This window comes from Anomaloglossus baeobatrachus, chromosome 4 (genome assembly GCF_048569485.1).
Source record: "Anomaloglossus baeobatrachus isolate aAnoBae1 chromosome 4, aAnoBae1.hap1, whole genome shotgun sequence".
Classification (NCBI taxonomy): Eukaryota; Metazoa; Chordata; class Amphibia; order Anura; family Aromobatidae; genus Anomaloglossus; species Anomaloglossus baeobatrachus.
The window spans coordinates 91121224-91135705 of NC_134356.1; the positions used below are offsets into that span (position 1 = coordinate 91121224).

The following is a 14482-nucleotide window of genomic DNA, read 5'->3' on the forward strand; positions in this document are numbered from 1 at the left end:
TGAGGGGGAAAGAGAGAGACACTGAGGGGGAAAGAGAGAGACACTGAGGGGGAAAGAGAGAGAGAGACTGAGGGGGAAAGAGAGAGAGAGAGACTGAGGGGGAAAGAGAGAGAGAGAGACTGAGGGGGAAAGAGAGAGAGAGAGACTGAGGGGGAAAGAGAGAGAGAGAGACTGAGGGGGAAAGAGAGAGAGAGAGACTGAGGGGGAAAGAGAGAGAGAGAGACTGAGGGGGAAAGAGAGAGAGAGAGACTGAGGGGGAAAGAGAGAGAGACTGAGGGGGAAAGAGAGAGAGACTGAGGGGGAAAGAGAGAGAGAGACTGAGGGGGAAAGAGAGAGAGAGACTGAGGGGGAAAGAGAGAGAGACTGAGGGGGAAAGAGAGAGAGAGAGACTGAGGGGGAAAGAGAGAGAGAGAGACTGAGGGGGAAAGAGAGAGAGAGACTGAGGGGGAAAGAGAGAGAGAGACTGAGGGGGAAAGAGAGAGAGACTGAGGGGGAAAGAGAGAGAGAGAGACACGGAGCAGGGGAGAGTGAGACGGAGAGCGAGACGGAGGGCGGGAGAGCGAGACGGAGGGCGGGAGAGCGAGACGGAGGGCGGGAGAGCGAGACGGAGGGCGGGAGAGCGAGACGGAGGGCGAGACGGAGGGCGGGAGAGCGAGACGGAGGGCGGGAGAGCGAGACGGAGGGCGGGGAGAGCGAGACGGAGGGCGGGAGAGCGAGACGGAGGGCGGGAGAGCGAGACGGAGGGCGGGAGAGCGAGACGGAGGGCGAGACGGAGGGCGGGAGAGCGAGACGGACGGCGGGGAGAGCGAGACGGAGGGCGAGACGGAGGGCGGGAGAGCGAGACGGAGGGCGGGAGAGCGAGACGGAGGGCGGGAGAGCGAGACGGAGGGCGGGAGAGCGAGACGGAGGGCGGGAGAGCGAGTCGGAGGGCGGGAGAGCGAGACAGAGCGAGACGGAGGGCGGGAGGCAGACTGAGGGCGGGAGGCAGACTGAGGGCGGGAGGCAGACTGAGGGCGGGAGGCAGACTGAGGGCGGGAGGCAGACTGAGGGCGGGAGGCAGACTGAGGGCGGGAGGCAGACTGAGGGCGGGAGGCAGACTGAGGGCGGGAGGCAGACTGAGGGCGGGAGGCAGACTGAGGGCGGGAGGCAGACTGAGGGCGGGAGGCAGACTGAGGGCGGGAGGCAGACTGAGGGCGGGAGGCAGACTGAGGGCGGGAGGCAGACTGAGGGCGGGAGGCAGACTGAGGGCGGGAGGCAGACTGAGGGCGGGAGGCAGACTGAGGGCGGGAGGCAGACTGAGGGCGGGAGGCAGACTGAGGGCGGGAGGCAGACTGAGGGCGGGAGGGAGACTGAGGGCGGGAGGGAGACTGAGGGCGGGAGGGAGACTGAGGGCGGGAGGGAGACTGAGGGCGGGAGGGAGACTGAGGGCGGGAGGGAGACTGAGGGCGGGAGGGAGACTGAGGGCGGGAGGGAGACTGAGGGCGGGAGGGAGACTGAGGGCGGGAGGGAGACTGAGGGCGGGAGGGAGACTGAGGGCGGGAGGGAGACTGAGGGCGGGAGGGAGACTGAGGGCGGGAGGGAGACTGAGGGCGGGAGGGAGACTGAGGGCGGGAGGGAGACTGAGGGCGGGAGGGAGACTGAGGGCGGGAGGGAGACTGAGGGCGGGAGGGAGACTGAGGGCGGGAGGGAGACTGAGGGCGGGAGGGAGACTGAGGGCGGGAGGGAGACTGAGGGCGGGAGGGAGACTGAGGGCGGGAGGGAGACTGAGGGCGGGAGGGAGACTGAGGGCGGGAGGGAGACTGAGGGCGGGAGGGAGACTGAGGGCGGGAGGGAGACTGAGGGCGGGAGGGAGACGGAGGGCGGGAGGGAGACGGAGGGCGGGAGGGAGACGGAGGGCGACTGAGGGCGGGAGGGAGACGGAGGGCGGGAAGGAGAGAGACGGAGGGAGGGAGAGAGACGGAGGGCGGGAGGGAGAGAGACGGAGGGAGGGAGAGAGACGGAGGGCGGGAGGGAGAGAGACGGAGGGAGGGAGAGAGACGGAGGGCGGGAGAGAGACGGAGGGCGGGAGAGAGACGGAGGGAGGGAGAGAGACGGAGGGAGGGAGAGAGACGGAGGGAGGGAGAGAGACGGAGGGAGGGAGAGAGACGGAGGGAGGGAGAGAGACGGAGGGAGGGAGAGAGACGGAGGGAGGGAGAGAGACGGAGGGAGAGAGACGGAGGGAGGGAGAGAGACTTTACTTGCTTGGGCAATACTGATTGTATTTTGGTCCTGCCAATAAAGCCAATTTGATTTGATTTGAAAGGGAGGGAGGGAGAGAGACTGAGGGAGGGAGACTGAGGAAGGACGCTAGTATGGAAGGTGAGTAAAATCTTTATTATTTTACCTGAGGGAAACGTGGAATCACCTTTAACGACTTAGGTGCTATCCAAGTTCAGATGACATCTACTACATTTTCTGTACTCAGAGTTATAACTATGTTATCTGTGATGTTACATAGGATTGCAGGTAATAACTACCACATTATCTGTACTCAAGAGTTATCACTATGTTATATGTGGTGTTACATAGGACTGCAGGTGACTTCCACTACATTATCTAAAGCACGATAAAAGTACAACAAGGCACCACGCTTATATAAAATAATTGAATGATACCTGACATGGATTTATGTTGTGCAAAAACATGCAAAGATTTTATTCAAATATAAAGTGGCAATCAAACACATTTAAAATCATTTAAAATACACATACAAAATTGTGATCATCCAAAATAACCCTGCATGGTTACAGGCAAAGGATCCCTATAGTCACCAATAAAGGTTAAATACCAACACACTGCAATACCCCCACAGTAATGAATTATGAGGTTAAAGACGAGGATTGGTATCTGGCGGTTATAAACTGCACTGGTTCTCAAATAAACATGCTATGGATATATTACCAGGGCCACCATGTGGCTGATTAACCCAACCCTCAATTCTTTCCCTAAGGTGCTGGAGCAGGGCATGCAAGTAGCAAAATAAATAAATAAAAAAAAAATAAAAAAAAAATATAGATTTCTGGCCCATGGCCTGAGTGAAAATGGGTATAGTTACCAGGGACCCAGTGAAGGGGTCAGGATGGCACAGAAAAAATCCCGACACGTTGCGCCAGTCAAGCTGGCTTCATCAGGATGTTACATAGGATTGCAGGTAATAACTACCACATTATAAGTACTCAAGAGTTATCACTGTGTTATATGTGGTGTTACATAGGACTGCAGGTGACTTCTACTACATTATCTGTAGTTAGAGTGTTATGATGTGGTGTTACATTTTTTTTTATTTGGCAGGGTGATTGGCTGCAAAATACGTAATTACCGGTAATGTGTTTTTTTCTGAATCCATCACGGCACCACGTTAGAGAGAGGGTCCACCCTTCAAGGACAGGAAACCTACAGGATAAAAAAAAAAAAAAAAAAAAAAAAAGGACAGTACCTCTCCCAACATCAGTTGATTACACAGCATGAAAGGACCTCCAATGGAAAAGGTGAATACAACATATGACCACCACCACCACCATAACACTTCCGTGTGAAAAAAGTAAATGGTGAAAACTGAATAAAAAGAAACACCCAGTGCAGGGACAGAATATAAGGGTGCCGTCATGGGTTCAGAAAAAAAACACCTTACTGGTAATTATGTATTTTTCCTTCACCCTATAACGGCACCATGAGAACATTACAGGGAAAAGAAAACTCTAGGGTGGGACTACAGCCTGCAGAACTCTTCTCCCAAAGGTGAGGTCAGGAAAGGATAGATCTAACCAATGTTTGTAGAAGGTCGAGGGTAATGACCACGTAGCCGCTTTGCATATCTGCTTAATGGAGACTTCAGCTCTTTCTGCCCATGAAGATGCCACCGCCCTCGTGGAATGAGCCTTTAGGCCTGCCGGTACTTCCTTACCACTAGCTGAGTAAGCTAATGCCATGGCTTCCCTGATCCACCTTGCTAGAGTGGATTTTGAGGCTCTAATGGTGGTGTCACACACAGCGACGACGACAATGACATCGCTGCTAAGTCGCCATTTTCTGTGACGTAGCAACGACCTAAACAGCGACGTCGCTGTGTGTGTGACATAACAACGATCAGACCCCTGCTGCGAGATCACTGCTCGCTCTTGAATATTCCAGGTCATTTTTTGATTGCTATCCCGCTGCGCCACATGCATCCTTGTGTTTGACACCGCAGCACCAACGGTCACGACGACGCTGAAGGCAGTGACTTAGGACTGAAGGCAGGACAAGGGCGTGTTTTTGCGGTGTATTTTACAACGCCCCCACGACAGATTGGTGGTCATAACAGCGTTCCGATTGGGTAACTTGCTGAAGGCGTTACAGTGATTTAATTCTTTAAGTTCCATTCTTTGTTCCACGTAGTAGAGACTCTGTCTGATGTCGCTAGTGTGTCGTTCTTTGTGTCTTCCTTTGTTTGGCACGCGGTCACCCAATCAGGCACCGCTGTAGTGATCACCAATCGGAACAGAGGGGCGTGAAAAAGGCAACGCAAAGGTGCTGTAGCGATCACCAATCGGAACAGAGAAGCGTGAAAAGAGGCAACGCAAAACTTGTCTAGGGGTAAACACCACGCCTCTATCAAGGTCTGAGTAGTCACACAGCAACGCGTGTGACACGTCCCAACGACCGTCGAGGTCGCTATGATCGCTGATCCGTCGCTGCTTAAAATTACATGTTTGACAGCTAACTAGCGATCATGTAAGGTCACTGTTACGTCACAGGAAATGGTGACGTAACAGCGACGTCGTTGTCGCTGTCGTGTGTGAACCCAGCTTAACTCCCTTCTTACTACCTTGAAAGGAGACAAATACTTATCCTTTCTCCAAGTACTAGAGACTAAAAGGTATTGAATCAAACACCGTCGAACATCTAGACAATACCATTTCTCCTCCTCCTCCTCCTCATTTTTTGGACTATCACAGAAAAATGGAAGCACAATCTCCTGGGATGTATGAAATTTATGTTTAATCTTTTTATTAAAACTTTTCAAGCTTCCGTTTTGATGTAGTTTACTTTAAAATTACTGAGGTGGCCGAATTTCTCAAACGCTTTAATTAGGGAAGGGAAGGAGATACAAGGCTGGGAAATATAAAGGAGGAGATCATCTGCGAATAATGCTGTCTTACGTTGCCCTCCTCCAGTGGAAATCCCATTATTGTTTGGGTTGTTTCTAATGGCCGTTGCTAGGTGTTCCATTATTAGGACGTAGATGAAAGGAGAGAGGGGGCAACCCTGCCGGGTGACATTTTTAATTGTAAATGGGGAGGAGAGGAACCCATTGACCCAGACCTTAGCCGTTGGGGCCCTGTAAAAGCCCAAGACTCAATAAACCGGTTCCCCAACCCCACCTGGCGCAGAGAAGCTAACATGAAGTTCCAGCTGACCCGGTCGAAGGCCTTCTCGGTGTCAATGGATAGTAGGCACATGGGCTGAGCCTTGGCCCTCGCCCGAGCCAGCAAAAGAAAAGTCTTGTTGGTGTTGTCCCTAGCCTCTCGGCTTGCCACAAAGCCTACTTGGTCCGTGTGAATTACCCCGAGAAGCAAAGGAGCCAACCTGTTAGCTAAAGCCTTAGGAGTTTTACATCAGCATTAATCAAGGAGATGGGGCGGTAGTTGGACAGCTCTGAGTGGTCTTTTCCCGGTTTCGGTAAGACACTTATGTGTGCCTCTAGGGACTAGGTCGCAAAGGGGGAATCCTCAGACTTCAAAAAATTGAGTGAAGGGAGGGTCAATTGACAGAGCCTGAATGTCACTAACCAAGCGTGCCGATGTTAGGGCTATCAGGAGGACCATCTTAAGAGATGGGCATTTAACTGAAATTGAATCTAAAGGTTTGAACAGGGGACCTGTCAGGGCTGCAAAGCCCACGTTAAGGTCGCAAGAGGGGATTACGATAACGCTTAGATTTTAGTCAAGAATTAGCTTTAATAAATCTGGCAACCCAGCTGTCCTCTGCCAGTTCATAATTATACAGGGCCACTAATGCTGAAACCTGAACCTTCAGCATACTGACATACAGGCCATGCTCTAAACCTCTTTGCTGAAACGCCAAAATTGACAATATTGGTACCTCCCCCTGTAAGTCTAGCACCTGTAGACGACAAATTGGTTCCAGGTCCTACAATACATTTTTGTGGTCACCGGCTTTCTACTCAGCAAGAAGGTGGAAATTAAAAACTCCTGCTACTCAGTAGTGCCCTCTCAAATTCCAGGCCGTCAGGTGTTATCTGCCTGTTAGAGGATGGAAGGCCAGCCAAACCCCCTGAATTAGATGGTCTTGCAGGTGATCCCCCCCCCCCCCAACCCGTGATACTGGCATACGTGGTAACTATTTTGACACAGGAACAGACCACAGGACACCCCTTGTCAGGTTCTTCTGGTTCAGCCACCACTGTAGGGACCTGATGGAATCTGATTGCAGTGTTATCTGTCTGTCTAACCGGTCTCCCAGAACCGCTTAATTCCCCAAAATGTCCCACTGGAGGGCTCTGGTATGCCCTTGGGCCCAGAGGACTGCAGGGAAAGTGGATGTTAGGGAGCCCAGGAGAGATATAGCATCTCTGAGAGACATCTTTGGGCATGTTACTGCCCGCAGTACCAGACTGTGTATCTTTTCCACTTTGGTGGACGGAAGACGACATTTATGCTCTATGGAGTCCAGCATAAGTCCCAAGAAAGCCTGCACGGTGTTTGGCTCCAATCTTGATTTGTCCCAGTTCAGAATCCAGCCCAGATCTTCCAATATGGAGCAGACTTCCTGAAGGATGTGGGAACAATGGCTGGGTGACCTGCCTACTACAAGGAAGTCTTGAGATATGCGATGACGAGAACTTTTTCCTACAGGTGGGCTGTAATCTCTTGCACAATCTTCGTTAACACACTTGGAGCAATTGCCAGACCGAAAGGCAGGACCCTGTATTGGTAGTGCCTGATTTTTCCGTCTATCCGAACCGCCACCCTAAGATATTTTTGAAAGTGAGGGTCTATGGGGATGTATTAATACGCGCCTTTCAATCCAGAACTGTCATGTGGCAACCTGGAAAAAGATTTTACAGTGGATTTTATGGACTCCATCTTGAAGGACATAATCTGTATATGTCTGTTTAGCCCTTTTAAATTTATAATGGTGTGAAAAGTGTTGTCTGGCTTTCTCACCAAGAAGAGAGGAATAAAACCCCTCTCCCACTTCACCAACTGGGACTTCCATTAGGACAGATTCTTTTTAACAGATTTTTTTTTTATCTCTGCCTCTGGAGCCCCCTGTTCATCAGGGGAAGATCTTGGGGGTGTCAGGAGAAATCTTCAAGGGAGTGGGGGGGGGGCCTGAATGGCAACTTTAGACCTAATTTTATGATGCCAAGAACCCGAGTTAAAACAGAATTGTTTTCCCAGGCTGGAAGAAAATGTGCTAGTTTCCCTCCAACTGGGAGAGAGTGTCATTGAGAGGACTTTTTATCCTGGGAAGGGCCTTTGAACATGAAGCCCTTTCCTTCCTTCTTCCAATCAGACCAAGAACTCTGGTCTCTTGATGGAATCTTACGGTTCTATAGTCTCCAATGAAAGATCGTTTGAAAGAGGGAAAGGATGGGGCTGGAAAGTTCTTTTTATCCCCTCCATCTCAAGTACATCATCCACCACTTGTCCGAAGAGAAACTCTCCTTGACATGGGATTGAGCAAAAGTCTGTCCTTCACTTGCAAATCTCTTGGGCAACATTCCAGCCATAAGGCCCTTCTAGCCACATTAGAAAGTGCCGCAGATTTGGCAGCCAATCTTGTAGAATCTGCCGATGCATCAGAGAGGAATGAAGCTGCTCCTTGCAATAGAGGTTAGAAGGACTAAATATCCACCCTTGGAACCTTCCTCTTAAGCTTATCTTCTAGCTGGTCCAGCCATACCCCCAGGGATCTTGCTGTACACGTTGCGGCTATTGCTGTACGTAATGCTCCTGCTTGAGGACTCCCTTGCATTTTTAAGATAAAAGATCTGCTTTTCTGTCCATGGGGTCTTTTAGTGACCCCATGTCCTCGAACAGGATCGAGAATTTTTTTGATACCTTGGCCACTGCCACTTCCAATTTAGGATCCCTATTTCAGAAGGAACATGCAGCCTCTTCAAAAGGGTATTTACGCTTAAAGGTTCCAGGCACAGACCACCTCTTGTCAGGCCGCTTCCACTCTCTGGAGATTAGGGATTAGACTTTGTCGAACACAGGAAAAGGCCCAACGCTTCTTTTGTTCTAGTCCTCTAAACATCGAGTCCTGGTCAGAACGTTGCGGCTTACCATCAGTCATGCCTATTGTACTAACTGCTTTAAGCGTGCTTCACATCAGCGGTATACTGCCGCAATGCCGGATCCGGCACAAATGCCTTTCACTTCAATACATTTCCTATGGACTCGCAGCAAGTTCTGGTCACATGCAGTTGTGTATGAAGCACGCAACCACATGTGACCAGAACTTGCCGCTAGTCCATAGGAAATGCATTGAAGTGAAACGCATTTGTGACCTAAACAGAATTGCTGCAGAATACCGCTGATGTGAAGCCCGCCTTAATCAGCTAGTCTCTGCTTTCCACAGGAAAACATTGCCACCCTCCGACATCACTATCAGAAGAGTTAGAAGGGAGACTCAAACAGAGGAACCACATTCCCCTTCCAATCTACTTGAATCTGCTGACGTAGGGGGGAGAACGCCTGCGCTTCTAATTGTGAGGCTCTCCCAAAGACAGGGATTGAAGGTAGCTTCTGACCTAAGACCTATCATGGATCTGAGATCCGAAGCAAAACCCGGGGCCTTCTCAGAAAGTCTGCAGGATGTAATCCCTGCAGAGCCTTTTAGTCCAAGTATGGGCCAGCCCTTGTTTATAAATGGCACATTCTTTGTTCTTAGTCTTGGAGGAAGATTTCCTTGGCTTCTCAACCTAACACAAACAGGGAAGGAGGGGAGACACAAAAATACCTCTTTACAAAGTGAACTTTCCCGAAGATCACTCACCACTCTGATGTAAAGAGACTGTACTGGGTCGAGAGGAGGAGTGCTGCCATCCGACAACTCTTCCCAGGAGGCTTCTCTGCTGTCGGGTTTGTCACGCTGGCTTTGCTGACTGGACCTGGTACCACTCTTCCTAGAGAGTCTTCCACCGGATCCAGTGCTGTTCTGACAATGCTGAGGCGGTTTCTGGTGCTTCTACTGTGAGACGGACTTCCTGGCAGCAGAGAGGGAGGGCGGCTGCAGCACTTGTTGCGGGAGCTGATCCTGAGCCTTGTCCATCCTGCTGGAGGGATCAGACTGGAGCAGATGCTGCCAACCCACAGACCCCCTCCACCATTTTTAAATGAACTGGGTGATCAACAGCCCCCTTCTGTGCCTCCTGGACCCACTTCCAAAATGTCACCGGCCAGCACAGCGTCCCGATATGCACAAAACAGAGCGCACGGCGCCACACAAGATGCCGCCGATGCTCCCGCGTATGCGTTGGAACATGCTACTTCACACCAAAGATGGCGCCGCTGCACCATAGTGCCGGAGACACACTGTCTGTAGTGGCTACCACCTCCCAGAGAGAGCTGCCGCCCGTACAGTCAAAGCCCCCGTGGACCCACTGTGATATATACAGGGGACCCGTGCTGGCCGAAGCAGGATCCGTGCCACTGCCACAACCGACTGCTCGGGCTGAGTAAGCAAATTCTTCTTTCATGGCCTCCAGGGCCACCATATCCTGAGGTTCCCCATTCAAGGACAGGAAACCAACTGATGTGGGGAGAGGTACCGCCCTTTTTTATCCTGTAGGTTTCCTATCCTTGAAGGGCGGATCCGCTCTCTCGTGGTGCAGTCATAGGGTGAAGGAAAAATATATGCCTCTGGGCTTTGGCCCCTGATCTTTTCTATGCTTTTCAGCACCCCTGCTGGGTGGTGAAGGGGTAAAGAGGAGAGAGGTAGGAATTCTTCATTCCACCAATTTACAGGCTCGGAGGCTAGGATATTTGTCCCAAAAACAAGGTGAGCATGGTGGCCACTATAAAACAGTGGTTTGTGAGCCCACACTACCAGAGAAATCCTCACTATACAACTACTACACCACGATCTGGTGTATTACAAGGGTTCCCATACAGTGCTCAGCATAAATGAGTACAGCCCTGTCAAAAAGTAACATTTTAATCAATATCTCACTAAACAAAAGAACAATTTCCAAAATTGGGACAAGACTGAGTTACATAGAACATTTGTTAAAACCATAACATGAAAGTAAAATTAAAAAAATATTATTACTTCCAATACAAAACCTTCTCTTTTACTCAAATTAGTTGATGCAACAATGAATACATCCTGCATCCAAAACTAGATCTAGTATTTTGTGTGACATCCATGATTTTTAAAGACAGGACCAAGTCTTCTAGGTATAGAATGAACTAGTTGGTGATATATTACATTTATGTTTTTCCATTCAGGGATGACCATTTTAAGAGCCTGGATGCTAGATGGACAGTGATACTCAACTTGTCTCTTCCGAAGGTTTGATTGCATTCAGATTAGGAGACATACTTGACCACTGAATCACTTTCACCCTGTTCTTCAGAAATGCAGCAATAGCTTTAGATGTGTTGTGGATTATTGTCATGTTGGAAAAGTGAACGTCTATCAAGGGCAAACAGAAATGGAAGCATGTTCTACTTCAACAGAGAGCAGTATATCTGTGAATTCATGATACTATAAATGAAATATAGCTCCTCGACACCAGCTGCACTCATGCAGCCCCACTTAAGGACACTGCCACCACCATGTTTTACTATTGCCACCATGCATTTTCTTTGTACACCCCAGCTTTGCTAGAACATAGTTTTGAAGCCATCAGTGGCAAAAACATTTATGTTTTTTCATCATTCTAGAGTGGAGTCCCAGTAGTCTATATTTTCAGTATGGTTCCTGGCAAATTGTAAGTGAGCTTTTTTGTGCATGGTCTTTTAGAGAGGCTTCCTTCATGGACAACACCCATGCATGCCATTCTTCTGCTGGGTACACTGTATTGTGTCATGTGAAACACTCACCTTGGCTTTGCTATTTCTATAGCTAACTGCAGTGAGCTTGCAAGTGAATTTTCTTCAACCTTTCTAATTAGATGCTCCTGCTTACGTGAGGCGATCTGTAGCTCAGTAACCCGGGGTCGTCATGGTGAACCCAATGTTCTATTACGTAATATTTTGGGAAGGAGTGGTTTTATCTATGCACAGCATGAAAGAGGGCAGTTTACACCTTTATCATGCTGTACATAAACTGCGTGCTGCATTTGAGCATAAGCGGTATACATTTTCTTTTTTTAAATTATATGTACCTCACCTGTATCCTAAAATGTGAACTTAGGCTATGTACACACACTGCATCTTTTACGGTGTTTTTGGTGCAGTTTTGAGGTCATGCATTTCCTTCCCCCAGCAACGTCTATAGATTTCTATTTTGCTGTCCACACTGGGCATCTTTTTTTGGTTGCATCTTGGCTGCATTTTTGAAGATGCAGCGTGTCAATTCTTTTTGCGTTTTTACCAGCGATTTTGAGCCCTCCCAGTCAATAGATTTGACTTAAAAAGTCATAAGGAAAAATGTGGTAAAAAGGTTTGTTTTTTTTATGCATTTTTGCCGCGGCCAAAAACGCTGCATCTTTGTGGTTAAGAAAAGATGCAGTGTGTGAACATAGCCTAATCCTGAATGCACAATCTGGGCTTTTAAAATGAAGAAAAAAAAAGTTCTGGATCTTGAAATATTCTGCCTATCACTGAACCCTGGCTACACGTTATATGCACAAAAAAGTAAGGTAATTGAAAAAAATTTATTTTCCTTCTTTTAGAACGGACATTAAAACAAATTTTTAATTTAAGATGTTCCAATCTATACAACTATTCTCTTTGCAATACAATGTTAAAAAAAATGTATTTCCCATTTCATCTTTATTGTTTTACCCCATAATAATTAAAATGGAGGTAAAATGAAGAAAAAAAGAAAAAAAAAAAAAAAAAAAAAAGGTAAAATATATCAATATAGAACACAGGAAGAAAACAGTGACCAAGTTGTCCAGCCGTCCCGCTTTACAGCACTTTGTATCTTCCTTTGTTGGTCGGTTGGTAGGAGTTTTGCTGCGAAAAAAGAGATCATGTAATTTAGAGTCATTAAAAGTAAAAGGCACAAATCTAATCCAATAAGCTCATTAACTCTTTCAGGTCATTCTTACTTTTTTCCATCAACACATTTAAAGGGAACCTGTCACCTAGAATATGCGTTCTGACCTATCAGCAGACGCATGTGTGCCCTAATTACACCTTCCTACCCATCCCTGTGTTATAAAATTGTATAATATGAAAGTAATAAAAAACGTTTTATTACCTTCATATTTCGTATGTAAATAGCAGGGAATGTGGTCACAGAGGCGGCGCCTTGCCCTATGGACGTCTGCATATTTCCGTGGTATCACGCCCCTGTGGGTGTGATTCCATGGAGCGAAGTCCCCATCGCTTATTCAATCCTGGGTGCATTGCAGCAGGCTTCTCTTCTGGGTGTTCACGTGCCGGCTTCAGACGCGCAGGGCGCATGCGCAGTGCGCGTCTGAAACTGACATGGAGAACCCGGAAGAGAAGCCTGCTGCAATGCTCGCAGGATAGAATGAGAGACGGTGACGTCGCTCCATGGTATTACGCCCACAGGGGCGCGATACCACGGAAATATGCAGACGTCCATAGGGCAAGGCGCCGCCCATGTGTCCACATTCCCTGCTATTTACATACGAAATATGAAGGTAATAAAACGTTTTTTATTACTATCATATTATACAATTTTATAACACAGGGATGGGTAGGAAGGTGTAATTAGGGCACACATGCGTCTGCTGATAGGTCAGAACGTATATTCTAGGTGACAGGTTCCCTTTAAAAAATGGACTGCATTGACTACATGATTGCACTATCACTTTCCGTGCACTACTTACATTTATGATCAATGTGGCACCTTATATTGTTTCTATACAAAATAACAGAAGATAATCCAGCGAATGTTGGTAGTAGAATATTTCTTAAAACGTCCAGTTTATTGTAGACACGTTAAAGAAGGGAATTTTGTTTACTTACCGTAAATTCCTTTTCTTCTAGCTCCAATTGGGAGACCCAGACAATTGGGTGTATAGCTATTGCCTCTGGAGGCCACACAAAGTATTACACTTAAAAGTGTAAGGCCCCTCCCCTTCTGGCTATACACCCCCAGTGGGATCACTGGCTCACCAGTTTTAGTGCCAAAGCAAGAAGGAGGAAAGCCAATAACTGGTTTAAAGACCAATTCAATCCGAGGAAACATCGGAGAACTGAACCATACCACATGAACAACATGTGTACCCGAAAAAACAGAAAAACCCAGAGAAAACAGGGCGGGTGCTGGGTCTCCCAATTGGAGCTAGAAGAAAAGGAATTTACGGTAAGTAAACAAAATTCCCTTCTTCTTTGTCGCTCCATTGGGAGACCCAGACAATTGGGATGTCCAAAAGCAATCCCTGGGTGGGTAAAAGAATACCTCATGATAGGGCCGTCAAACGGCCCTCTCCTACAGGTGGCCAACCGCCGCCTGAATGACTTATCTACCTAGGCTGGCGTCTGCCGAAGCGTAGGTATGCATCTGATAATGCTTGGTAAAAGTAAGTAGACTCGACCAGGTGGGTGCCTGACACACCTGCTGAGCCGTAGCCTGGTGCCGTAATGCCCAGGATGCACCCACGGCTCTGGTAGAATGGGCCTTCGGCCTTGAGAGAACCAGAAGCCCAGTAGAACTGTAGGTTTCAAGAATTGGTTCCTCGATCCCCCGAGCAAGGGTGGATTTGGAAGCTTGCGACTGTTTACGCCGACCAGCGACAAGGACAAAGAGTGCATCCGGGTGGCGCAGGAGCGCCATGCGGGAAGTAGAACCTGAGTGCTCTCACCAGAACCAACAGATGCAAATCTTTCTGAAATTGATGGACTGGACGAGGACACAAAGAAGGTGAGGTGATATCCTGATTGATATGAAAATGGGATACCACCTTAGGGAGAAATTCCGGAACCGGACGCAGAACTACCCTGTCCTGGTGAAGGACCAGGAAGGGAGTTTGTATGAGAGCGTTGCTAGCTCGGAAACTCTCCTAAGAGACGAGACCGTTACTAGAAGGCCACTTCCCGTGAAAAACGGGAAGGGAGACATCCTTCAAAGGCTCGAAAGGCGGCATCTGGAGAGCAATTAGAACCTTGTTCAGATCTCAGGGCTCTAACGGCCGCTTGTACGGAGTGCTGAGAAGACAAACTCCCCGTAGGAACGTGCGTACCTGAGGAAGTCGTCGTTTCTGAAAAAATACAGATAGCGCTGAGACTTGTCCCTAAAGGGAACTGAGCGACAACCCATTTTCCTACCTAGATTGCAGGAAGGA

General features: G+C 48.5%; 1 protein-coding gene across 1 annotated transcript in view; it reads right to left on the reverse strand.

The window, feature by feature from the left end:
• Positions 1-11861: 11861 nt before the first annotated feature.
• Positions 11862-14482, reverse strand: part of DDX46 (DEAD-box helicase 46) — a 209277-nt gene continuing 206656 nt past the window's right edge. The window contains exon 23 of the mRNA XM_075344461.1: positions 11862-12179. Within this exon, the coding sequence (XP_075200576.1) occupies positions 12132-12179 (48 nt within the window). The 3' untranslated portion in view covers positions 11862-12131. The remainder of the gene's footprint in view (positions 12180-14482) is intronic.